We start from the raw sequence: 27,091 nt of genomic DNA, 5'->3' as shown, positions 1-27,091 counted from the left end.
CTTTTTTCCTCCCTTTTTTTTTAGTAGACAACTCTTTTCCTTATTCCATGTGGAACAACAAAAAAAGAACTCCACACACAAAAAAAGCAGCTGAATTATAATTCAAGATGTCAAGTAATCCTCAGTGTTGTGGTTTGCTTTGCTACACTAATATGATTTTAACTCGGGCGGATTTCAAGGGAACATAATACTCTTGATCCACGTTGTAATTGTGTAAATCTTTCAGGCCGTGTTCCCAGTTTTACTATAATTTGATGAGGAACTACACTATAATTGAATATTCAAATTAGGAATATGTGTCAATATGGCTCTCCTTGCCTGAAATGAGGATTAATTGTTGTCAAAACTCCAGTGGCCGATGTAATATGAGCCCCAACGCTGCTGTTGATTAGCAAATGCACTTGCCATGTTTTTGTTTTAAGAATTAGTTGTCTAATTGATTTGCCATATGTTACCCTCTCCAATGCACCTAAAATTGTATTTAGAAATCACCAATTTGGATTGAGACAATTTTGCGTTTTTCAAACAGATGGGAAAGGCAACCGTGGATGTAGCCTGTAGAAAAATATTTCACAAACATATTTTCCTAGTTTCACGCGGAGTTTTGGGGATGTCAAGTACCGCTTTCACATTTTCAGATCCATAAAAAGCCAGATTTAATGCTGTTTTTGTTGTTTCTCCTGGTTACTAACGCAACAACACAAACACATATGCCTTAAAAGACATTTAAACCGTTTTCCTCCACTTTATCAGTCCGTGGGATGTCTCTGTGCTTTGAAAGATGTGTACCTTTCCTCCTCAGCAGAGGAATCAACCTTTGCAAGGTAAAAGAAGTCTGCGTTGAATATGGCAATCGTTCCCACAAGATTGATGCCAACCTTTTAAAAATTCACCACTGGCCTGGATTTAACATGGCCAAATGCTGATGTAAATGAGGAGGAGAAAAGTCGACCCTTTCATTGCAAATAAATCTGAGTTGCAGGCTTCAGCTCATAAATACCACAGCCTGTCACAAGTCTTGTTTTATTGCTCTTGATGGAAATTATTGCATTTATTTATCTCATCCGAAGAGATAAGGCTTTGAAAATCACAACTCACGCGCAGCACCTTCAGAATATGCAGATCAGCTCTTAGTCTTAAATTTTGAGAATTTGTTTGATTTTACACCCGCTGCAAGGAAAGATTGATTATGTTTACACATAAATAGACAAAATACAAAACATGATACACAAAACACACTTCATTATCTGCAACTTCACACCTGCTCACTCCCAAAAATCTGTCCTCTCTTTTTTGCAATTCAGTACTGAGTTCCTGCTTCCTCTATATCCTGCTTGTCTTGTACTATTTAAGAACAAACTCTTATGTCTGCGTGTCCTCCAATCAAAGCAATTCCCCTTTTTAATGACATCTCCAACTACTTTGCATTATCGTTATAAGATCATTTGTTTTATAATGCCATCTCGGAGCTCATTTTACCTTCAAAGCATGTCATGTTATGCAGCGCTCTTGAAGCTGTGAATTTTTTTTCCCCCTGCTTGCTGTGGATTTATCGATCCGTAGGGGTGAGTCACAGGGTGTAATTCATGATAGCTTGATTGATGAGGATTTCAATCTTATATGGTTTGTTAACTTCAACTGCCCACAAAGTGCATTCTGTGCTGTTTTCTGTAATACAAGGCCATGAAACGGTAAAAAAAAAACAGACTTCCCTTGAATAATGGAATCTCTCAGTTCCCCCAGAATTAACAAGATGCTGCTCCAAACCCCTGTTAAAGGTCTGTTGGAGCCCCAGTGCAGCTGAGGCACAGTTTAACTTCTACCATATTTCTCCTCTTTGGTATTCCAGTGCTCTGTTTTGCTGTTAACAGTTCAGAGAGCCTTTGTGTTAAGGGAGAGAGTCTGTGCTTTTAATACTCTCAAAAAAATCCAATTCAAATTTTATTTTAGTTTGTAAGACATGTCTCTTGGAGCATAAGTGTTCTTCTGAAATAATAAGTTTATGTGTTTTGTATTTTTTTAACACTGCTGTCAATACTATAGTATTTATCAGCTGACTGAATATTGTTATTTTTTTGTGTTGGCAGGAAAACCATGGGCAGGCCAGACTATGGGAAGCAGAGCAGTGGGAGCTACACAATTTCAGGTAAAGAGTTCCACACTGATGTATGCAAGTCAGTGCTATTTATGATAATGTTTAGATAACTATAGACTAATAAATTAATTTGATAGTATTACCCAGATTGCACTAGGTTATTAAACTACAGTTCTTACTTAAGAAAAAGCTGCATTTTGGAAGAAAAAATTAAATACAAACCGTACTAATGCTCTCCACCTTGCACGGTTTCCACCTATGCACAAATGTAACAAGCTCCTCTGGTACTTGATCTACAAATGCTCTAGGTCTAGATGTTCTCATTGATGGATACTGTACAGAGCTTTGCTTATCTCAGTGAACGTGACTTCCCAGAGGAGCCTGGCATTACACTCAAGAGAACATTTAACAGCTGTCAAAGATGATCCATCACATGCCATACTTACATATGTACCTTGCATGCACTGGACGAATTCCATTCTCTTTTTCAAGGAGAAACTCAACAACAGTACAATGCCCCATAACTAAAACGGGGGGAAAAAAGGCTAATTCGTTAGGAAACAGAGCTTAGCTATGACAGCCTCAGCGCCACCGAGTCAGAGCCGGATGAGACACTCTAGCCTTAAAGAGTGTGTGAGGCACAGGAGGTGAATGAGGCAGGCAGGTTTTTATCCAGCTGGAGAGAGACACCATGTGGTGAGGATTCCTCCTGCTGCTCCAGCAGAGGCACACCCAGGCTATGGCCACGTTACACTCAGCTTATTTCATACAAATCTAGTGTTAAATCATTTCTGAAATTAATTGTACAGTGCATGAAATTTAGTTCTTTTGAATTCTTTAATTTATTTGAAATTAACATCTAAATTTATGTGAATGTTAAAAAAAAATAGAAAGAAAGGAAAAAAGAAAATGTGGATAATTGACAAAATTGCACACTGATTAATACATCATTGTGTTGGTATGACAGTCATTTTATAAGTTAGTCAGGACAAGTGAGGCCCTGAAGGAGCAGACATTAACACACAGCTGAACGGTTTGTGGCATTTGGTGTGGGATTCCTCCACCGGGACAGGGTTTGAGTGACAGTGAAGAACATGCACATACTGTACAGAGCGCTGCCAGCAGTCATCATTTATCCCCAGAAAAACTGTCCTTTGCAGACTCCCTCTTTCTCCCCCCTTCATGAGTTGGTGAGGTTTTAAAGAAAAGCGGATAATGGAGTTAGCCTGAGATGGTTCTTGCTTTATTACTTGAGACTGTGTACTCGTCAGCCTTACAGCATCACACTGTGAATGTGAGAGAACGCAACTTCCCTTCATTAACAACGTGATAGCCTGCAGACCAAGTGCGAGGTCGTAGCCGACAGCCTATTTGTGTTAATTGTTAGCATGGTGTTAGCGCTGGTGTGTGTGTGTGTGTGTGTGTGTGTGTGTGTGTGTGTGTGTGCGCGCGTTGGTGCACGGGTGCCGGCGTGTGCACGGGCGTGTGTGGGCTGACAGCTGGCCAGGTTCGAGTTGGTCTAAAACCATGTGCGCTCTGTCAGGGTTGTACAGGCGCCTTCTTTAGGATTGATGAATTGCCTGCTTTCTTGATTAAACCCTCCGTCACTTCCCAACAAAACAAAAACCCCAACACAAAAAAAAAAAGGCGAGTTGAGGGGAGGAGAGGTAACATGTCTGGCAAATCTGTCATCTGCAGTCACATCATGTACAGATGTGATGTGCAGAGGCTTTGACATTTATTTCCAGAATATTAAAAACTAATTCACATTTATTTTGCAACTCCCTTTCACTTGACAGTTCAAGCTCATTTGAAAAGTTATCAAGTTTTCATAGCAGCTCCAACCTTTTGCTTTTCTTCACTAGCGTTGCTTTGATCCATGCCAAGTCCCTTTGCCAATTAGGTCTATTATTCATACATTGACAGAAAAATCTGGATATTTTAAAGGTAATTATGCGTGCATTCAAGAAATCTGTCTAAAAAGCATATGTTAGATAAAAAATAAATGTAAATTGTTTCTTTAAAAAAAAAAAATCTAAAATAAAACTGTGACGTCTGTTGCATTGCAGTCTCTCCTTATTACCCACACAACAGCATATAGTATTCAACAGACATCCACCTGATATAAAGGTAAATGTAATAAAAAGTAATACATTTACATATCTATAGAATTAATCAAAAATAAATCCTGACATTGGCCCTGATCTAACATAATATGGAGAGCAATTATTTCCCTATCCATTAGAGGAACTTCAATTAACAGACACGAGACAGTTCATCCTTCAGAGGAGGAGGAAAAAAAATAGGAGACTCAAAATTAACTTGGGTTTGCAAAATATCTTGGCAGGATGACAGTGATTTTTGATTTTCATGAAACAATATTAGAATTCTTATTAAACTATGTGCATCTGCTTTTAATTTGCTGCAAATAATTGGAAAATGCAATGGAGCTTTCCAATTAAAGCTCCACTTTATGCTGTTTAATAATACCCTCATAATATTATAGCTTATGAAATGACAGGTGAGTTGGTGTATGAATAAAACATAAAGCCCTGTAATAAGAGACAGAAAAAAAAACGAGACAGTTGTTGGGGGGCTTTTAAATGCTCGACATAATTTGCATATATTAATCTCCTCTTTTCAGCCTTATCAAGTATTCCACTGTATTTGAAGTTAAAATAGTCGTGACAGGCAGGGGTACGCTTCGTTTTTCCAAGGATTTATTACTTGTATAATTCTGGATCTTTAATAAGCCAATATGACTGATCCTCTGAGTTCTGTGGAATTTGGTTAATTGTTCCAGATGGTGCTCACTGATTATGCAAAATTACTTTCTTTCTCCTCTTTTTCCCCCAACTACACCATTTCTTGATTGACTAACATGGAGAAAAAAGATTATTTTTGGCGCAGCACTTTCATTAAGAGGGTTCTCATCAGGTTTCAAACAAAAGTTCCATCTTATCTCCCTGTGTAGTTCTGGGCGAGGCTGTGCAGAGGGAGGAGATCAGCCGGCTCTTATCTCAAACCATGATGGATCTCAACTGCTTCTGCACCGCTGGGGTTATATTTTAGAATAACACAATTCTTTAGGCTGAGGGATTAAAAAACACAACCTCTGGATAGTGACACAAAAGTTATTATTAGTGTACGCCGTTCTCTTCTTTCTCCCCTTCTTTCTCTCGCAGAGATTGATGAAATTACTAAGCAGCGGGGTTTGTCCTCCACTTGCAGCTCGGGCTCCATCCACAACTCACTAACATTCTGTTTTGCATCAGCTAAACTGAGCTGAATGAATCATTTATGGAAGTGTTATGGGGGAGGTATGGGCAGATTTACTGCCGCGCTTTTACTTTAGATGGAATGGGATTTCTATGAAACCGATCTTGATGTCTGAAGTAATGCCAAAGCTTACATCAAGACATGAAAGGAATGCTCTTAAAACCCACGTTTTGCTTCTTAATTCCCCTGGTCAGCAAAAGGCGAAACAGAGAGAGAGTGAGAGAGTAAGAGAGAGAGCGTGGTTCACAGGGAGAATAGTATTTACACCTAATGCACACACACACACACACACACACACACACACACACACACACACACACACACACACACACACACACATTCTCAAACTACTCCCAGGAGCTAATGATATAAAGGAGTGCTGAATTCTGTGTTAATAAATCTGTAGCTTATAAATTGCTCAGTGTTTAAATTTGCTTTAATTCTGAGTGAAGTCTGAGATATTTGTGCATTTTCCATATTGACATGGCAGCATAGTCTCAACGTTTAGGAGGGAATTCTGCTGAATTGTAGTTAAACTCTGGCCAAAAATCACACCGACATGCTATGAACAGCATCCATGCTAAAGGTATATGTGAAAAAATAACAAAAATAAGCATGGCAAGAGAATTGTAGATTGTAAACTTGGAGGTTCAAATGTTATTTTCCCTTTTTAGAATAAAGTTTGTTATGTATATATTTTAAAACAAGCTTGGGTTACATTTCCTGTGGGTTTTTGTATGATTCTGGAAATTGCTAGTATATATATTTTTTTAAACTAATGAATTTTCACATTGATACCAAAGTCAAGTGTGTTAAAGTGCAGCTTTATATTTTGAAAGGAATTTATATCTCGGTGTCAGAAAACACATTTGGATTCTAACAGGTATGACACCATTCAGGGAAATCCTTTTGACTTGTATTCAATTTCCGTGTCAAAAATCCTATTGGACTATCCAGGTTTGGTAGCAAAACATGATCGATCCCTGTGCGATGGTGCTTTTTAGTATTTGAGGATCAATCCTGTATAAATCCTAATGGAATTTTTGACTGGAGCCTGGAGGCCCTCAGGCATTTTTGGACCTTTATTAGAGTCAAATAAGAGACTTTAAATGGCTTTGCATTTGCAGGCCAGACTGGACTCTGGAGTCTCATCCCTCATTGCTTTCTATCCATCCCTGAGATAGAAGCAGTGCTCCATTAGTTTCAGTGTCCAGACGTGGACAGCCTCAATGGATGGGCCTGTCACGGCTCCCTCATTTGCCCCATGTACAGCAGGGTTTGTTATCACACATCTAATTAGAACTTGATAAAAAATATTTCACAAAAATCCAGTCATTAAATATAGTTTAAGGAGATTTATGGTCAAATATGCCTTAAAGATCTTTTAATGGGTCTGCTGACTTGTTAAGTTTGTAATTAATGATCTTCTAATACATACTGTGGTGTGATTTAGAAAGCACAATGAGATTCTGGGAATGAAGTCGTTTTGGAAAAGGGCATCTGGGGCTCCCAGAAGCTGTATTAAATAGTTCTGCTCAGACTGGTTTGCTTAGAACCATGAAGTCTGCTGTAAAAAAGTTCAAACACATCAGTGTCTTTACACAGATGAGGCCATTTTTATGTCAGGGTGCAGGGAATGGTGCATGATTATGAAAATTGTTGCTTTGTCATTTCATAATAGTCAATTAGTGTGTACAGAACAGTCATGTGCTCCTCTGCAGCGACTCTTGAATTTTTCAATTGCATAGTATAACAGTTTTGTATAGAAAATATCTCTTTTAAATTCCACCAAACCACGCACAGTAAAACTAATAAGCAAATGCATATGTATCAAAGTGTAAATGCATTATACTAATAACAGTCTCCTGTTTCATCAGGAGAGTAATGGTGTCCTTATTAGCATAATTAATGACAAATGGCAGTGCAGCATTGGTGGATTGGTTCTAGGGGATGATAAATTGGTGGATGCCCAGGTTAGTGGCTGCCAAGGAGGCCTCTTTGGCTGTCATCCCTCCTGCTTCCGCTCTGGCACAGTTCATTACTCACCGTGTGAGATGCCACTTTACATTGCCTGGTACTGTGAGCATGGAGAACTTAATAATGCCACCCACAACCACATAGGGCCTGCTGCTTTACCCGCAGTCCAGAGGGCAAGTAGCTCAGCAAGGGCTAGGGGTTGTGGGGTGCAGGGCTACATGGGAATCATCTCCTACAGCTGCACTGATCAAAACAGATCACGCGTCAGTCACTACTTCAGGGGAACTGGGGCCATATGACCCAGTCTCCAGTGCTGGTGAGTGTTTCTTGTTAGGATTTCTGGGGCTCGCCACATCCCTCGCATCATTACGGGTTAGTTTGCCCACAGAACCGCTAATTAAGAGGGGATTTGTGTAATTGTGCCTTCTGCTGTGTCCCATCCGGCACATGCAATTTACTGTCAGCCCTCTGCCAGCTTTTACACTTGTCCAGAGAGGCGTACCCCATTTATACACACATTCTGCTGCACATTTACCAGCAACCACAGCTGGGGATCAATGCCAGTGCCATGGCAGTGTCTTAAAAGACACTGTGCTGCTGATTAAAGTCTGATTGTCCATTTAATTTCATGAGAGCGCTCAATAGCCAGTCAGCAAAAAGGGTTCTCCCAGTATTTCTCCATTACTGACTGCTTTGAAGAATAACTCAAACGGGTTTTTATAGTAAATGACCGAACGGTTTTTGTACTTCACATCAAATAGCCTATTCAACATACAGGCTCGATTTGATCAAACCTATGCAAAGGCCTTTTGAAGAATTTAACACATGTACACACCCCCTCATACCATCCTGTGTTATGCAGCGGTGTTTGTGGCCAACTCACCGTAAGTGTTGCTGGCTCTGCCCACTTTCTGGAAGACTGATGGACCAGCGCCCGGCTGGGACTGTCTCCTGGCTCCCTACCCACAACCAGATTTCAAGGACTGCTTGTCACAGATGGAAAAGTAAGTGGGTCATTCTACATAAGCTTGCCATTTTGCATCCCTCTGGTAACAAAAAAAAAAAAAACAGAAAATTCGAAATTTGGTGAATTTGCAAATAAACTAGGTAATGTAGACGACATTCATGTCTATTCATCATTTTTGACAATACGTTCTTGTTACATACTGCTCACTTTTAAATAAACAATACATTTAAAGGCTGTTTCATTCATATGTTGCATTTTAAGGAAGGATTTGCTGCTGCGTTGAAAACATTTCAAATATTTTTTCAAATGAGTTTCCTTTGAAAAATATTCATCAGAGTGGACAAAGCTTGTGTGAAATGATTCAACTTCTTTCCCCTCCATAGTTTCTCTCCATAAATTTAAAGTGTTTAGCAGTCCCAGCCTGTAGTATGCAACTTTAAACACATTCATCGCCTGGATGTTTTGCATAGTACCCTTAGCATTCAGAAACCTTTTAAACTTGTTTATATTCTTGAATATTTGGATGAAATGAAATTAATATTTCAGTATAAACCAACTGACTCGCTGTCAGGAGAATTGCAACAGAGGCTTGCACACACTACAGTGAGACTGCGGAAACAAGCTGCACACAGCCAGCAGAAACAAATAAAAATAGATTATCAGAAACCCTCAACATCATTCCAGAGCATCATCTATTTTAGTATCAATGTAATACGCTTTTTAGAATGTTAATTGACTCCCCAGTAAACATTTAAATAATTCAAAAGTTGCACTTACACTTTTGCAAGCGAGATTTTTAATATATTGAAAAGTATTTTTTTTCCACTCATCTGTCTAGAGGGTTTGAGAAAGTGGGAAAAAGATAAAAGAAAAAGAATGGGTTTCATAGAGCCATAGTCATTAAAAGAATCTGAAAATAGCAACTCGCTATCATCTGTTCTCATAGCACGGGTCAGGAGCTCTGACACCTCCAAAATTCCTCCTGTCAGGGTAGGGGGCCATTTGTATTCTCTCTCATTAGGCAATTTGACTAATGACCTGCCGCGGCTGCAGAGCTACTGAGGGACCTGGAGCCTCGCGCCCTCTCTCTTGCAGCAGCCTGAACACACACCCTCTATTGGAATGGCACAGATGGCATGCCCGGGCGACAAAATAAACTACAATATGTCTCCGAGATGTTGTCAGGCCTGGGCACTATTTCTCATGTCAGAGCGGGGCTAAGGGCTGTGAGTGGGCAGAGGGGGTCCTCCTCCAGCTCTCTGTTCATCTACTCACCATTATCTGCAGAGGTGACAGAGAGCGGGGTCTGCAACTAGAATAGCATTTCCATGGTCTGCATAAAGAATCCGGCTCAAATTGAGAGTCACATCGACAGCCAAGGCATTGCGATGTCTAGCCAGGCTACACATGGAAAAAAGGCAACATCCAATTGTTTGGAATATGAAATACAGCAGGTTCCAGATGAAGCTCTTACCTATTTTTGACCTGCCTTACTTATTATTTTAAGCTGCTAAACGATGGAGATCAGCTCAATCATGACTAAAAACTTGTAATGGATGTTCATTTGCACTCGCACATTACTGCCCTGACTGTGACTTTCTCTCTTAATTCAGGTGCGAGACAGATTCACCCTAGTAATCATACTAGACAGAGATCAATGCAATTCTGCTGAATTAGTGAAGTGTAAAATAAAAGTTCATCAACATTCCTAAAGTGTTACTCTTGAGTTGTGGTTCAGGTAATATGGGGTATGCTCGATCACCCACGCATATTTTTCCATCAGTCAGTGTCGGAGCACAACTCGGTGTGGTTTATGTGTTTGTGTGTGTGTGTGTGTGTGTGTGTGTGTGTATGTGTGTGTGTGTAGGTATGTGGGTGCCTGTGTAGTGCATGGCCATGTCTGTTAGAGCCCAGGAAATGCAATGTATGGAGCTGCTGAAGTCCTGGGTGACAGTGCATCCAACAATGGAAGAGTGAGGGATTAGTGCTCAGCCCAGCGTACGAGGGAGCCCTTCCCGCCCTGAAACAGCCATTCATCTGTGCCCAGGGGCTGGAGATGACAATGCAGCCATTGCTCATCGCACCTGACGGAGCCATTAATAAGGCAATGATCCACACGGGGCCTGTGCTGACTTCGTTCTTTACACTACAATCACTCAAGCCACAGGGTCCTCCTTACTTAACGCCACCTCTGCGCTCGCTGCCATCATCATCATCATCATCATCATCATCATCGTCGTCGTCGTCACAGTCGCTGTACCAAAATTCCTGCCAGATGTTTTCATATTGACTGCACTCACATGCTCCAAATGCCAAATAACTACCCAATTCCCCACACTGCAATACACTCATGAGTTAATGGAGTGTAGCCTGGCCATTTGAGCGGCGAGAACATGCTTCATACTGGGATTCTTGGTCAGAAGATTGGATTTACATTATTTTTGCCCTTTGCACCTTCAGATTTCTCCATAGTACAGCATTCATTCCTTACCACCAAGTCATCTGTGGTGCCTCTCCATTTGTCTGAGTGTAAGATAGCCTCTCTAGTATAGATGGTGGAGGAATACAAAGTGAGATCTGGTTTTAAATGTAATCCTTGAGCAATAAAGAAACTCTCTGGCCTTCAGCTCCGTGCATTCATCTGTCCGTGCCTCACAGATCCATCAGCAGCTACAATCTCAGCTTCCCGTTGCTGGCTATTGATTCAAATGTATTCTCCCTGCCTACCTCTGCCTGGTGTTGGTGCTCCCAGCGACACAGTAGTGCTTGTTTATTCACTTGTAGTTATGAGCTTAAACAAGTCATCGTGCCTTCCCAGTCGCCCTCTCTTGCTCGCTGCTGCAAGTGGCCACGCATTCAAAGCTGCTGCGGGGAGGTGGATGTCAGGACCCAGGCTTTTACCATCTCCTGAATGAGTGGAGAGAAAGCCAAGTCTAAACCTTTTTCTCTCCTAGCAGTCTAGTGATGGTTGTCACTGCTGGTTAGTTGTTTGGTTGGTCCACCACTTAAAGCCAGGCTCAAGTATCTCAGCAACTGTTGGATATATTACTATGATATTTGATGTAGATGCTCGTGGAGCCCAGAGAGTGAACTCCTATGACTTTGGATGATTTTGAGTGAAATAGCTCAACAACTATACAATGGATCCCCTTTAAATTTTATACCAACACACACTTTGAAATGTAATTGTTTTGATGATGCTTTTAATTTTCATGTTTGTGCTAAGTAGCCAATACTAACACACAAAACTAACAGGGTCAACATCGAAGACATTAACCTGCTTAACATCAGCCCGTTATCATTGCAGTTATGAGCATGTAAGCACACTGACAATAGCATTTAGCTCAAAGAACCAGTGTGTCTCAGCACAGCCTTACACAGCAGCTAGCGTAGCTCTAGAGTTATGTTCCTACTGCATTTTTTTTTACAGTGGGAGATGAATACAAGCCAAGAAACTAAATAAGCTTTCCTGTGGTCATGAGGGTGAGGGTCATGCTTTGATTACAAAGATCACATTGTACTACACTCGTGTGGAAAGTGCCAAACCATGGATCAGTGTAATAACCGAGAAAGGAAAGCAAGTCACACAAGTGTCAAAGTGAGGGATATTTTAGAATTTCATACTTTTAAATATTGCTGTGAGCAGGAAAGGCCAAAAGGAGTGTCAGCTCCCAAACGATGACTCATGAAAAGCTTCGGCTTACATTTATGAGTTCCTTTTCCTGTGCCAGCGGCCTGATGGACTTGCGGGTAAAAGAACACCAGTTGGAAGCTTGGCCTCTTGATATTTGGGGCTCCTGTCGAAGCCAACTGCAGCAAGTTTTGTGCCTCCAGATTTGGGAGTTTTATAATGAAGCCGAGCAGCTGCAGTTTTCCCTTCAGTCTGGAAACGAGAGGCTTTGTGTCTCTTGTCACCCTGTGTTAATTTGGGCCCTAATGTATTTTATAAACAAAGGGCTGCTCTCTAGCCTGACAGTCGTGACACCTTGATTCCAGTGCAGGATGCATGCAGGACGGGGTTACACCATTAATAATCAACTGGCAGCCATCACACCATTTTAACCACGATCATTATGATAAAGGGCATACACTTAATTACAGGCCTGCTTAATTATAGCTCTGTTGAAGCTCGTTTGTTTGGTCAAATGCTAATTATACCACCACGCTCTTGGCAAGTCCTCATTTCAATCCACTTTTTGCCGGCTGAACAGTGTGGCTTATTTTCATGCAAATTTGATATCTGGTGAATGTTTTGTCTCTCTTCTTTCCGCTTTTCTGTGCCTTGTGTGAGTGTGTCTTTGTTTCGGAGGTGAACATCTCTCAGACAAGACGGAATCGGGAATAATCAAGAGTAATTAAACTGGAAGAGGGCTGGGAAAGGGCTGGGTTGGAGGAGAGAGTGGAGGTGCTCAAATACAGCAGAGAATAAAAAAGCCTTTCATCTTTGTAGACGAAGGAGGGGAGCTGCTGGGGTGGCTGGGGATGTTGATAGCTTTGCTGTTTTATAATCCCACATTTAGTCTTGTGGAAAGACTCAGGATCAAGAATAGAGAGTAATATATGTTTGTATAAAAGTCAAACTTCAACTTTGCTTTTTCTTACTTTTTTCACAGCTCTGGATGATGTGCCCTTTGTGGTCTCTGACAAGTTTCATGGACACCCCAAAGAGGTAAAAATCCATTGAGGATTCAGTGACAAAATACAAAATGACTTCTTTATTATATATAATAAGAGAGTGGTGATGATAGTTACTTCTCCTACAGCTTCACCTCAGGTGAACACCGCTTTCCCTTTCCTTTCCTTTCCTTCCATTTTCTTTCTTTTCCTTTCCCCCAGACTGAGTGATGAATGCGTGCAGTCAGGCAGAGCTGGCTCAATGCAGTCCATTTGGCTGGCTGGCGGTGGTTGTCACTATAGCCCCGTTTGTATTGACACAGAGAGGGAGAGGATTAAAGATTTTAAGCATGCTTACTTAGCCATGAGCCTAACCGCCATGTTTCTTGTGTGTTTTTTTTTTCTTCTTCTTCTCCTTCTCCCTCCTCCTCTCCCTGCTTTTGATTTCAGATGCAGCAAGTCAATTTAATGGGCATTACGATCAAATCCCTGGCAGAGATCGAGGAGGAAGTGAGTAGAGGCTGCAACGCTCGGCTGCCGCTGACGCCGCTGGCCCAGAATGCAAAGCAAACGGTCTTGGGGTTGTAATTAAGTGTCTGAGACAGCGAGGCCCTGTTGGCTCCACTAAGCCCCAATTGAATAAAAGCATGGCCAAGCTAGACAGCCATTCTCTCTTAAAAGCTTCGTCTCCTGTTCCAAAACACTTGACTTTTATTCCCCAATTCTTCTCTCAAACAGCTCAATCTAGCATCTCACACAGTGCTGTACATCTTAAGGAGTCTTTCTTGGTCAGATTCCGCATGTTTAACTTTTTAAGTTTGCAATCAGCTTCGTAGTTAAAAAGTTTGAGATCATGTAGAGCAAATAAAAAGCGCTCCCCATTTCTGATGAAACACTGTAACCTACAGGCATTTGTAGGAAGAAAATCATCTGTGTGCAGCTCCTTCTTTAGAGCTCGTGTTTGTGAGAGCAAGAGGGAAAAAAAAAGAGACTCAGTATGTCTTTGTGTGTGTGTGAGCTGTATTTGTGTGTGTGTGTGTGTGTGTGTGTGTGTGTGTGTGTGTGTGTGTGTGTGTGTGTGTGTGTGCTTTAAAGAGAGTGACAACCCCCCTTCTCTCTCATTAGCACGGTATCTTGGTATCAGAACTGCCAGGAAGTGACAGACCACTGTAAAAGAACAGGTGCTGTTGGGTTTGAGATGTGTTACAGAGCAAACACTCCCTCATCAAACCGGGTGTCTGTTCTGCACTCTGCCTCTGTCTTCTGTCATATACTATCCAAATCACACAGAGTCGCCATCTTGTCATATGGTCATCTGAATGAAGCTCATTGTCAGCGCAGGTATTAATGGCATGTACATGTGTGTGTGTGTGTGTGTGTGTCCAGGGTGGAGACAGGCTGACTGCTCATCCTATATGTTCTTGTCTTTTTTTTCTCCCCTTTTTCTTCCTCTCCTCTCCTTCTCTTCCTTCCTCTGCTCCTCCTCCTTCCTTTCTTCTCAGAGAGTGTGATTAGCAGGAGGACACATGGTGAGCTGAGCTGGGGAAGAGAAGGGAAGGGCATGAGAAATCATTAATTACAGCCACGCTGGAGCTGATGAAGTAAATGTGAGATAGTGTAACACACAGGATTTAGTGAAGTGGACGACAGCACAAGATTAATGGTGGGGCCAGGCTGATGAGGATGAAGTCACAGCTTAGCTTGATAATTAGTTTCCAAGTGGAAACATCCCTCATCATTGTGTTATTTTTACTTCTCTGCTCTTATTATTATCCCATGATGATATCTGCAGAACATCGGGGGAAATATAGTCGTGATTTTCTTGCAAACACGCTGTCTGCCACTTTTCTTGTTTTTCTGTGTCAGTGTTTCACTATTAATATAATGTCTACTTTTGTTCAGAAATTGTCTGAGCTCATTCTGAGTAAAAGGCACCACACTGAAATTCAGAAAAAGCAGCTGTTAGTATAAATTCAGTCACCAGTTTTCTCAATGTTTCTAAGTAAATTTCTTCTTCTGTTGTCCAGAAGAGGTCACTGTCTGTGCCTTTCTGTCGTGCTTCTCTTTTTTTTCCCCTCCTCTTCTCAGAAACTGGAGGCGCTTTCTGCACAGAATCTAATTGCCTCATTTTTAAACCCATTAAAAAATATAGATTCATGAAAGAGATGTACTTTCTAGAATTATACATATGCACATGTAATTGAGGAAAACTGTTGTAATCACAGCCGCAGTTGTAGATAAGACCATTTCCTAACAGGCATCACTTAAGCCATGTCTCAGATGATGTTGGTTCCAGCAATTAGGCATTCTTTTCATTTCCCAAATGACTCGCAAAACTTGCGGATATTATAATTGCTTTTAGCCACGCATATCTAATTTGTGTCTTTTTAAGTGTTAATTAGTAAGCGATTTAAAGTGACATCTTTATGTAGTTTGCTCTGCTGAAAAATGTTGTTGGCGGCTGGCTAATGATTTTGAGAGGGAGTATACTTGGGTGGAAAGAAGTGTGTATGCACACATGACAAGATTTTCATTAGCACCTATGTATGATTGGTTTTTAGAGCTTGTAGGGAGTTATCCGTGTGTGTGTTTGTGCGTTTCTTCCCCTGCCTATGCGTTGTGTGGGTATGTGTGTTTTTCCATGTGAATGTATGGAAGGACAGTAGTGTACAGGGGTATGTGAGAGGGAGAGCTCCAAATAGAGGTGGAATTAATGAAGACAACATGTCACATATTTTTGGCAGTGGAGCAGGGACAGGAAATGAAGCTCGGCTCGTCTGGGTGACTGCCGCCCATGTTCTAGTGTGTCACTGTCCTGTCAGCCTGTGTGTAAAACTGGCAGACATTGATACATGCTCTCCCTGATAACACCCCATTCCCCCATCCATCATCCACACACACACACACACACACACACACACGCTCACACACACATGTACACGTACACACAGGAATATTTATTTACTGTGCCAGATGTTGAGACTGAATTTTTGTGTGGTAGGGGGGCTGAATTCTTTCACAACTAACAGGCTTGTGATATGTGACAGGTTTGGGGGAACTTGCAGCTTCCCCTCCAGTCGGTGGAAATCGGGGAAGGTGGCATTTTGAGCAAGAGAACCCGGTTTTAGCCATTGTGGCTCAGCGTCTTCAGTTGGAGATTTGGAAACTTATTTCAGTGATCATACAGCATCACCTAGTGCTGTGTTGCAGTAATACAGCTGTCTGAACTTTGAGAAGTGAGCACAACTCGTGTGACAAAACTTCACTGTTCAGCCAGTGGAACTACACCCTGAGCAAAAACTAAGAATGTGTTATTATGCTTTAAAACTCTTTGACCATAAATTATTTAAATTATACCATTTTGTTGAGATTATTTAATTGCCTTAGTCAATTTGCTAGGGAGCTTTGCCTTTTTAGATAATTTCTTAATAATTTGGACCTTTGGAATAGACTTTGGAAAAGTGGATTATCTGTCTGAGTACTGCTGGGAACTACTAATGCTTTGGGGGCACACCAAACCAACTTTTTCTCTTCCAGTACTGATTCAGGGTAATAATAATATTATTATCCATCATTACCGAATGCCACTGCTCCTTTTTTCCTAATTTTAACATCTGTATACCTTACAGCATGGAAGGCATAGAACCGTTTTTATGATAGTTAACTTGAAGTCGGAGATTGATGTGGCACTAAAAACAGACTGGATGGCTTTAACAGATAGTAGATGCATCTTATAATAACGTTAAGGAAGAGACAATAATTTATGCATACCTGTCACGTTATGTCCTGTAGGTTTGTATCAAGGCCTAAAGTAATCCAACGTAACCAATTTTGCCTGTTTTTGTTATAAAGGGACAAATTACACCTCTAACACCCAAATGTCAGATATTTACAAAGAGTTGAAATTTTGTTGTATAAAAACAGTGAAAGTGAATAAAAATGACACTTTTCTGGCCCTAAATGCCTCATAAACCAAAAATGTCTTTAGCTTTAGAGATAGTCATGTCCATGTCATGCCACAGGGGGGCAGTGGTTCTTTATATTTTCTCAATCTTCATTCTTCAGAACAATCTAATGTTTTTCTAATATTATTAAATCACTGTTTTAATCTATCCTTTGGTTACAGTTACATTGTGTGCAAATGCTACTAATAGTGTGTCTGCTATTCATTGCAACATATGTTGTGAATGTCAATTTTTGATTACTTCAGAATACATTTTCAATATATTTGCAGTTTTGTTTACATTTTCATTTAGCAGACGCTTTTATCCAAAGCGACGTACACCTGAGGGTAAATACAACACAAGCAAGGATCTAGTCAGGAGAAAACAACCTGGATAAGAGCCACAAAACAACATAGTGATGGCTGTGTTTTGTTTTTAATAGTATGGTATCATTCTCTCATGTGTACTTTCTCTTCTTCTTCTGCTTTTCTTTGCAGTTTCACTACAACTTCAGCACAGAACGAAGCATTGCTCATTAACTTCTCACACACACCTCTTCAGCTGACAGAGACACAACAACAGGAACAACACAAACTGACAGAAGAATCACTTGTTAAAAAATTAATGAATGAAATTAAGTGAATGTTCAAGATATAGCATTAACTATGTATTATCTAATTTTAAACAGTAGAGATATTTTACCTTCATGAACTCTATTTTAAAAATACAGTGTTTGAAATGTTTGTGTTAATGTACAAATTCAAGCATTAAATTTTAGGCATTTTTCAATTTGCTTGTTGTGAAAGTGACTTTTGTAAATTAGTTTTTTGGCTCGTCTTACTCAGAAAGCCTCACAGGAAGTGATTCAAATGTTGCTGTGTTGGAAAATAAGTGAACTAATTAATATTCCTGAATAGATGAGTTCATAAATGCGTGTTAGCCGTGACTCACATTCTGCTCATCAAAATAACAGTGCTGACAGTGAGTAGCAGTCGGGGAGGACAAAAGAGAACAGGGAGGCAGCTTCATCACACACAAACAGGCCCGAGTGATGTTCATTTTCCAGCACAAGCATCTTTCCATCAAAAAGTTCGTCATGAGCGGCGTGCAGCAAGAACGAGCAGAGCTTTGAGACACGGGAGCACTTACCCCAGACACCCGCCCACGTCAGCACTGAGTCAGCTCTTTAACAACAGAACAACATAAAGTTTCACCTCTGAAATACAGTATTATGCTGATAGGTAGCTGCAGGTGAGTAATTTGATGGAACCAATATCATTTGTTGGAGATTTCTGTGATTAAGGGCATTTTGGAATATTTTAATATACACCAACTCTTATTTTTGGCTATCTATATGAAAAACACATCTTCACTGGTTAAATTAAATATTTGTTTATCCGTCAAACCAATCAACACCCTGCTGCTACCACACTGCCAGATTCAGAGGCAGAAGATCCTCTGGAATACTGAAATATCACCGTCTCTTCACTGCTCATGTGTCATTTGCAACTAATTAAATTGTGAGAAATCATTTGCACATTTTTTCTGCTGTAATTAGTATTAGAAACTCGTGAATAGATTAATGTCCCTGTTGTTAATTAGACTCTCCTCCTGCTAAGTTTGAGAACTTGTGGATTCTGCTAACAGTGCAGGTATTGTTTTTTTTTCTTCCCCCAACCAAAATTCCTAATGGCTTTTGCTATTCACAGGTGTTTAATGAAGCACACAACAGATGACAACCCTCTATGAGTGTTTGCGTTAACTCCTCTGTTCTGCTGCTGAAATCAGAGCGACGGTCTGAGGAATCCTCTGCAGAGGGAGCAGCTTTCACACTCCTTCATGAAGGTGACACTCATGTCAGTGATGCCCTAGAGCACAGTGACAGGCTTCAACAGCCCTCCTCCCCGCTGTGTATAAAGTGCATGTGTACAGTGTGCCATATGTATCCAGATTCCCACGTAGACCGTTGTAAAAGGTGGAATGTGCCAACTCCTCATTTTCCAGTGTTACTTTTAAGACCAATCTGTGTGAAAGAAATGTTGAGTAACATTTTAATATCTGGACATTTAAAAAAAAAAAATTCTCCTTAGACTAATTGGGATAATCCAGTATTAGTTTTATTTAGAGGAGGTTTTGGATAAGTTTGGTGATATTATATATTTTTTTTATGATCAACTAATGTTATAAATGAGCCCAATAGTGACAGACAGCAATTACTATCTGTGCTTTAGAGTCCCATTACCATATGAAATCTATTAAAACACACTCATTAATTACACCATAGACACTGTAGTTTATTTATAGTGAATTTATTTATAGTTGATCTTACATACACCCTCCTGTCACTGTAATTATTCACTAAAGCATCAAGTGTCTATTAATTCTTAGCTGCACATAGTCCCCTGCAAACCAACTATTAACTCTTATTTGGTTAATCTTTACTAAAAAGTCGAGTGCCACAGACAGACTGCAAAAAGTGTCAGGATGTGGACTAGAGCATATTAGATTTTCAAGTACACATTTATTGTGAAAGAATTCACAAAACCAATATTGTCACAATATCTATGTAAAATTTGAAACAAAAATAAGAAAAGGCTGATGATATAAATTTATGTTCAGTCTTGGTATTTGTATGTTTTGTTTCTTTGTAGGCAAATGTATAACACACAAAAAGGAAAAAGGAAGTGAAAAGAAAAGTGTACTGTGTGTTGTTTCTATGTTGAAACGAAATGTTGGCACAAAGGCTCAATACATAATAATCTAGGTCTTTCCAAAAACCTGTTGGAGTCTCATCCAGACAATTACTGGTGTTGGATTATTTAAAATAAGCTTTTTATGAACATGATATCAATATTTCACTTCATACATGCCACAATTATTGTCAGTAGTGATGTATTTCAACATCCCTAATACGGACTACGGCATTTTTTGTTTTGGTCATTTCATGAAACGTGCTGACAATTACAAATATCTTAAATACTGCCAACCTAATCCTTTAAAAACGTGGCCCTTTTCCTGCTGTAACATCTCAGTATCATGCTCAGTGCGAGGAGCATTCGAGGTGTTGCAGTTAGAGATGGACAGCAGGTTGAGTGTGATGTTAGCTGTGCTGGTCAGATGTGAGAGTGTAGATGAAGCTAATCGCCAGTTTTGCTTTCATGGTGAGAGCCGCAGTGTAGCCAAACCCTCCAGATGGGCAAAGAGCAGGCTTGCTCTCAGAACCGCAACTCCCTCGTGAACCCTGCCCATCAAAAAGCCGCCTCACATGGTTTCACTTTTCCTTTCACCCCACTTTATGATATGGAAAATAATGATGATTTTCAGAGACCACATTTTAAAATTAAAATGGAAACAATCTTTTTTGGACTGCAGTAGTTTACATGAGAGTGGAGCAGTGAGGAGCTGCTGTCTGTATGCTTCTCACATATGGAAAATGTGTTTGGAGGCATCTAACCTCCCCTTGCTATCTCTAACCTACCAGGCCTGCTTCAGGCTCCTCAGTCATTGCTGCCGCGTTTCCTTGAGGATTTGGCTCAGCTGAAGTTGAACTGAACTGCAGAGCAGCACATCAAAGCCCCACCCTCTGTGAGTCCGCCAGATGTCCCATGGTCATTTTTAAACTCACACCCCAGCGCATGACATGGAGCAGTGTGTAAGCATGTAGACAGAGGTAGATGGGCCGCTTGGAAATTGGAAAAGGAAGCCTGTATTTATGAGGTGGTTTGAGGTGCTGTGTTAAGACGGGCTTAGCCTGCCACTCTCCCTCTGACAGCCCTGTTTCCCCCTGAGCTGGGGTGACCAGAGACAGAGTGAGGTGAAGGAGTGAAGGCAGGAGGCCTGTCAAAGCAGGTCCAGACCAGAGCTGGACCCACAGACCCACAGGCAGGTGATGCAGCAAAATCGCATCGCCACAAGGTGTGATGTTCACTGGATTCTTATTTTTACAACAATAACAAAAGGAAACATAAAAATTGATTGTAATTCCTTCAGCCCAGTACATGCTGGAGTAACCTCAGTTTCATGTCAAAAGGAGGAATAGATGATTGCACACTAATATAAATGACTAATAGTCTTAGAAGCAAAAACATTCAGACTGTAAGCAGTGATGCACTTATCTTCATTTCTATCACTGACCTCCTCTTGTCTCTTTGTTCCATGTTGACGTCATCAAGTGTTGGAGTGCCCCACTGAGACTGAAAGCAGGAGGTTAGACGTGTGGTCTTCTCCGTACCGCCACCTTAACAAGCCCCCGGGCTGCACTCTGAGGGGAGCCACACGTCAAATCTGTCTTTGTGTACCTCAACCAGAGGTAAGATGAGTGATCTCCCAGAGCAGGGATCCCCTTTTCCTCCCCCACTCAGCGGCTCTCCTCCCCTCTCTCTGCCGCGGCGGCCAGCCCATGTGAGTCAAATTATTGTAATTGAGCAGGGATGGAGTCGGGTGTGAGGTGATCTCTCTCTTCACCCCCCCTCCTTCCCCCTCTCTCTTTCTCTCTCAGATATTTCGGCACATGTTGTGAAATGACCAGCAAGCATCTTTTTTTTTCTTTCCCCTAACACTGCCTGTAACACAGAAATCAATTAACTCCTTTCAAGTCAGATCAAAGGCCCAATACACCGTCCAGGTCTGTCCAAAACCTGCGGGACAATTAACTCTCCCTTTGGACAGCGACCAGGCTGGACAGATGAAGGGAGGCTGCTGCCACCGTTCACGTATGTGTGAAGTAGTCGTAAACAAACGGGACGTTATTGGACAGAATTTCAATGAGCATTCCCCTAATTTCCCAGTTAGCTGTGCGTTAAAACAACAGCACCACAGTATTAACTCATCCGCTAAGGAGGTCACAACAAAAGGAACGTTTCTGCATCCTTATTTCAGACGATGTGTGTGCTATTTCCCATCACAAGGTTAATTTGTATAAATGTATGGATGGCCTCCTACAGAGGAAGTGAGGACTGATTCCAACTAGATTGTTGTAACTGTTCAGTGTCTCTTTGTGTCTGTGGTCATTTTTCATCTTTTTGCAGTTGTTTTGCCTCACTTGGTGGTTAGTATGTGTCTCTTGATTGTAGTTTCAGGACACTTTTTTTGTTTTGCGTCTCTTTTTGCTGTCTTTTTGTGTCTCTTTATACTCAATCTGTGTATTCTGATGGCAGTTTCGAGTCTCTCTCTGCTATTATTTTGTGTCTTTTCGTCATTGCTTTGTCTTTTTGTGGCTTTTATTGCATCTTTTTTGTTGTAGTTTTGAGTCTCTGTGTGGTCATTTTTGCTCATTTATGTCTCTTTATAGTTGAGTCTTTTTGGCAGTTGCTTTGCATCTCTTTGCGGTCATTTGTTTGACATTCTAACAATGAGTGTTAAACCTCTGGACCTGTGCCCGGTGGGCCCCCTCAGTAATCTCTCCATCGTCACTGTGTTGGCACAGCAAACTGTGCGACATCAAACTGATCGGACACAAGGGAGCGAATGGAGTTTTCGTCCACAGACAGGTGCACTGACCCTGTCCACCCTTGAAGGTGCCACTTGCGTTTTATTGGACATTTATGGCCAGCCAGCATTTTTTAACAGCCACCTGGATGCAATAAAGGGCCAGCTCCTGAGCTCTGGCTGCCCAGAGGATTTCCCAGCAGCTCCCGTGGGACCTCTGGCTAGTTAAGATGTTTATTAAGCTGAAAGTGGTCCAGTGGGAAAACACAGCACTTCTGAGAGATTCGGGCCAGCAGTTTTCTTGTAAGTTGGAGCGTTCCCCGGAGGATTGGGTTTCTTTTCCTTTCAAACCTCAGAGGGAGGACAGGGTCAGTTCACAGGGCATGAGGTTGACCAACTGGTAACTAGGCACATGAACCCAGGAAGGGAAATATCTAGAGACCATCAAGGTCAGCCTGGAGTGATTCCCACAGCTCCAAAAGCCAAATATGTCAGCGAAATGCATAATAGTTAGCCCTGAACTACAGTTGTGTGGCCACTGTTGAAATTTAGCAACCGAAATATAGAAAGTGGGTTTACAGCTTGCATTTATCTGCAGCAGATTTATTGCCAGAAATCTTCTGCAAGTATAATCCCTACATTTTGCACAAATGGCAATGTGTGCTATAATTTGAATACCTAGTTATTTCTGTTGCAAAGCACAACTGAATTTCTTTGAAGAAACTCTCCGTCCAGAACATTGTGATGTTAGTTCTGCTTGCTGTTAGAGAGATTTTGACCTCACTAAGCTCTGCTGGACCTCTAGTTCAAAGCCCTGGTCTTTAGCCTCAGGCACTCTGCCCTAATAACTCCAGTTAGCCCCTGTTCTGCTTTCTAGCCGTTTTTCAGCCACACTGTGCATTAAGGAGAAGAGTTTAGAACAAATCATAGAGGAATAGTGTAGTTAAAATTGCTTCTTTACTGCTCGGCGTGATAAATATTACTTTTGTTCTCGTTTAATTTTGAACTTTCTCGGGGCCAAACTGCAGAGCCTGTGGTGAGCACATTGTGAGCTGAGCAGCACATGCGGCCGGCGATGGGTTTTTAGTGCTCTCTGCCTAATGTTCAGGACAGATTAGAAATGTTCGCCTGTGACAGATGCTGTCTAGATCTTCACTACCAGATCCACCCAGCTGCAAAACATCTGGTGGATTTCTACCTTTTTCTCTGAAGTGCGGCCTATTAATGACACACTCACCATCATATATGTGCACATGCGCTCGCATTGAGTACACACTAAACACATCCACCGTGTTTGATTGAGGCCGGGAAAAAGAATCACATATGTACAGATGTCTGATTGTATGGAGTTTTTATTGCTGCTGGCTCGGTCGTTGGATTTTCTGCATATTTTTACTTCCACTGCGATGATTCATTTCCTATTTATCATTTTTCGTTGTCTCTATCATTGTTAATGGGCTACATGTAATGCACGGATGAATGCTGCTCCAAGCGTCTACTGATCCTCTAGTTATGTTTGCAGTGAAAACACACTCATTCAATTGCAGCTCTATATCACAGCCAGCATATAGGTAGATATGTCTAGAATATCTTTCACTACTTCAGCCACAATGTCTGCCAGCACATGCAGTTTATTCAGCAGAAACTGAATTTTTACATTCCACATGAAGGACCGTGCTTGTTGTTAATGGCACACATCCTAAAATCATGCCTGTGGCCTCCCGCGGCTCGAACTTTTTCGTCAGAGGAAACATTATTTTTGCGGAGACAAATCCACTGAATAACATGATCATCTGATGAAAGGAGCTGCAAATCTTACTTGAGCTGGGTCCATTTTGCTAATGATGAAAACAATCATGTAGCAGCAAATGCCATGTATCCCGCTCTGGCATGACAATAAAACATCAGTTGCTTTAAGTGCACATGAGCCAAACTATTTTTTTTTTAACTTTTTGAAAGACTTTTCTAAGAGGGCAAACCATCGTTTTTGCTCTCTGTCACTCCTCCACTCTGCACCTCTGTGCGGGATATTAAGTGGTCCTTGTTGGACAAAGATGTAAGATTCTTTAGGCGCTCATCAACAGAGAAAGTCACAAATACGTGTGGGTGTGTGTCAGATGGAGACATTTGGAGACCATGGTTTAATTTAGTTTAAAATTACCATGCAGTAAATTGTTCCTCATGTGTCTGAACAGCTTAGGCTCACAGGAAGACTTGTTTGGCCATCGCCTGTGTGTGAAATAAAACAGAAGGGAAGGGGAGATCCCCACATCACAGAACAGAAAGATGTTGTTGTTGCTGGGTTTCATAAAGTTCATCTGTTGCCATCTGTGATCCAACTTTGACCAGCTTTTTAAAATGTTTGAGAGATAATCCTTGAGGAGAAAAAAAAGCAATCATCAGAGTTTCACAGAACATTTGATGTTTGTTTTTTATTATTATTGCATGACACAGTGTAGAGGAGACCTTATTCAATTTACATTTTAGCTTTCGGGACTCTCCAACAATAAAGCCATGAAAAAAAACTGACTGCAAATCATAGCAAATACATTATGTTAAGAGTAAATATGTCATTTCTCTTATTTCACTTTTGAATAGAAATATAGAACAACAACCCAACTGCAATACATCATAAAAATAAAAGTATAAATTTAGATTATTTTAAAAGACACAATTTGTGCAGTGCAAATTTGGAGAAAATAGACAAATAGTAGAATGAATTAAAAACATTTATCGCTGTGTATTGAATAATAATTTGCTTTTTTTTAAAATTAGCTTAAAAATTTGAAGTACTTTATTCTCTGAATGTTTTTTTTTTTTTGACAATTAAACATTTGACACAACAGTAAAATGTTTTCAATAATTGCATACAATCAACTTCTTTCTAAAAAAAAAAAAAAAACATATTTTGCCCAGATCTTTCAGGCTGTTTGTATAATACTTGGTAACTGTTTTATGAAAGATTTATTTATTACATGTCTATGGAAAGAACAATATTGGGAGAGAATAGTTAACAAAACAAAAACTATGTCAAAACAAGAAATTAAAAAGACAAAACTGACAAATGTCAAAATACAATTAATACAATAAGGAACATATATTCAAAACTTGCTCAAATAATGTAAAAAAAAAATACACTTTATAGTAGAATAGCAACTTTTGGCATATACTTGCAGATATTGGAGAGGAGAAAATATCCTTGCATTTCATGTTATTATTGAATTATTTGACAAGTAATTAAACATTAGGATGACATATCTTTAGTGGTTCAAATTTACACCATGTAACACCTTAACAGCAAGTTTATTAGACATGCCATTTCTATTATTAGTAGCAGGAAAATTCCCCTTAACTGCATGAAAAACTAATTATCTAAAAGATTGCTCAAATTTACTATTGTTTAGGGGGAAAAGCAGCAAGAATAACACAAACCAACTGCAACAATTAATTACATTTTAAGTTAATAAAGATTAAAAAAACATTATTATAATGACAATGATTTTAAATAGACTTTAATACTAGCATGAGATAAATACAATATTCTGTTTACTTCATTAAAAAATGTACAAACAATAATAAAACGCTGTATTTACGTGCTTTGAAGGAGTATAATTAATGTGTTGCATTTACATCACTTAATGGTTTATCGATATGATTTTATTTTAGTGTGCTTAAGTTAAAGACGTTTTAAGGCGTGTCTGATGGTTTTGCTGTGGAGGATGGAGGAAGTTGTACTGTCTGGATTTGTCCAGCAGGGGATGATGTTGTAATTCAGATAGTGGGTTTTTACTGCTCCTTGGTAACATCTCTGTTCCACTGTCAAGTCATGTGTGTCCAAACCAGGTGCATGAATCTGACTGCATCATGGATCACTGTCATCCCATGAGCCGCTCAGTCACACAAACCACACCGTCGTGTTAAACTGCGCTTTGGAGCTTATGGGATGATAATGATTGATTAAGAGTATAAGCAAATGGACCACACTTCACAATAATATCTCAGGGTTTCACAAGATTTAGTTTGAATGACTGTTTATTATAATCAAATTTTGCTTGAATTTTTGAAAGCTTTGTCCTTAGTAGATGTGGGTACAGTCAATAAAAAAGAGGCTAAGAACAATAAAAATTGTGTTTTTGTATGTGTAGGGTAGCAATAGTGCATCTAAATTAGAACAGCTTAGTTCACTGTTGATGCAAAAGTTAGGACTAAACTAAACAGAATTCATTTTTGAAGTCATTAAATGATGTGAAGATTTCCTGATCTTTTATTCTCTCTCCATATTTTGATCTATCTATCTATCTATCTATCTATCTATCTATCTATCTATCTATCTATCTATCTATCTATCTATCTATCTATCTATCATCACTGAGTTTTAGCATTTGATGTATGAAAGGATATTGAAATTTTGATCTCTTGCAGCATGTGTATACTTTTTGATGCAAGCTCTATATATGATTTAAAATTATCTCTATCTATCTATCTATCTATCTATCTATCTATCTATCTATCTATCTATCTATCTATGTGTTTCCTGCTTTCCGTTTTGTAACTTGAAACACATGCATCATGGTTTTGCATTACAGTTTTAAAAACACACATATTGCAGCAATTTGTGTAATTTTATTCGCACGTTTAATAAAATTTAACCAATCTCTCTTTGAGAATATAGCTACATTATTAGATCTCATGTTAATTGAATTACAGCTCTGTTTTGCTGCATGCATTAACAAACGGTGGCCCATGAACACAGGTAAACAGATTTCAGTCTCCCATCTCAAACTTGTA

At 40.1% G+C, this 27,091-nt stretch overlaps 1 protein-coding gene across 5 annotated transcripts in view; it reads left to right on the top strand.

Annotated features, from left to right (window-relative positions):
* Positions 1-17,665, top strand: part of mvb12bb (multivesicular body subunit 12Bb) — a 32,834-nt gene extending 15,169 nt beyond the window's left edge. For 3 of the 5 annotated variants that reach the window (XM_023297792.3, XM_035942378.2, XM_055011583.1), the window contains 4 exons: positions 2,088-2,146; positions 12,932-12,987; positions 13,383-13,442; positions 17,374-17,665. In XM_023297792.3, the coding sequence (XP_023153560.2) occupies positions 2,088-2,146; positions 12,932-12,987; positions 13,383-13,442; positions 17,374-17,415 (217 nt within the window). In that variant the 3' untranslated portion in view covers positions 17,416-17,665. Of the gene's footprint in view, positions 1-2,087; positions 2,147-12,931; positions 12,988-13,154; positions 13,322-13,382; positions 13,443-17,373 lie in introns of those variants that run through there. The other 2 variants (XM_055011584.1, XM_055011585.1) reach the window with 2 other exon arrangements.
* Positions 17,666-27,091: the final 9,426 nt, after the last annotated feature.

The sequence above is a fragment of the Amphiprion ocellaris genome, chromosome 6 (genome assembly GCF_022539595.1).
Source record: "Amphiprion ocellaris isolate individual 3 ecotype Okinawa chromosome 6, ASM2253959v1, whole genome shotgun sequence".
Classification (NCBI taxonomy): Eukaryota; Metazoa; Chordata; class Actinopteri; family Pomacentridae; genus Amphiprion; species Amphiprion ocellaris.
This window is presented reverse-complemented; position numbering and strand designations above follow the sequence as displayed.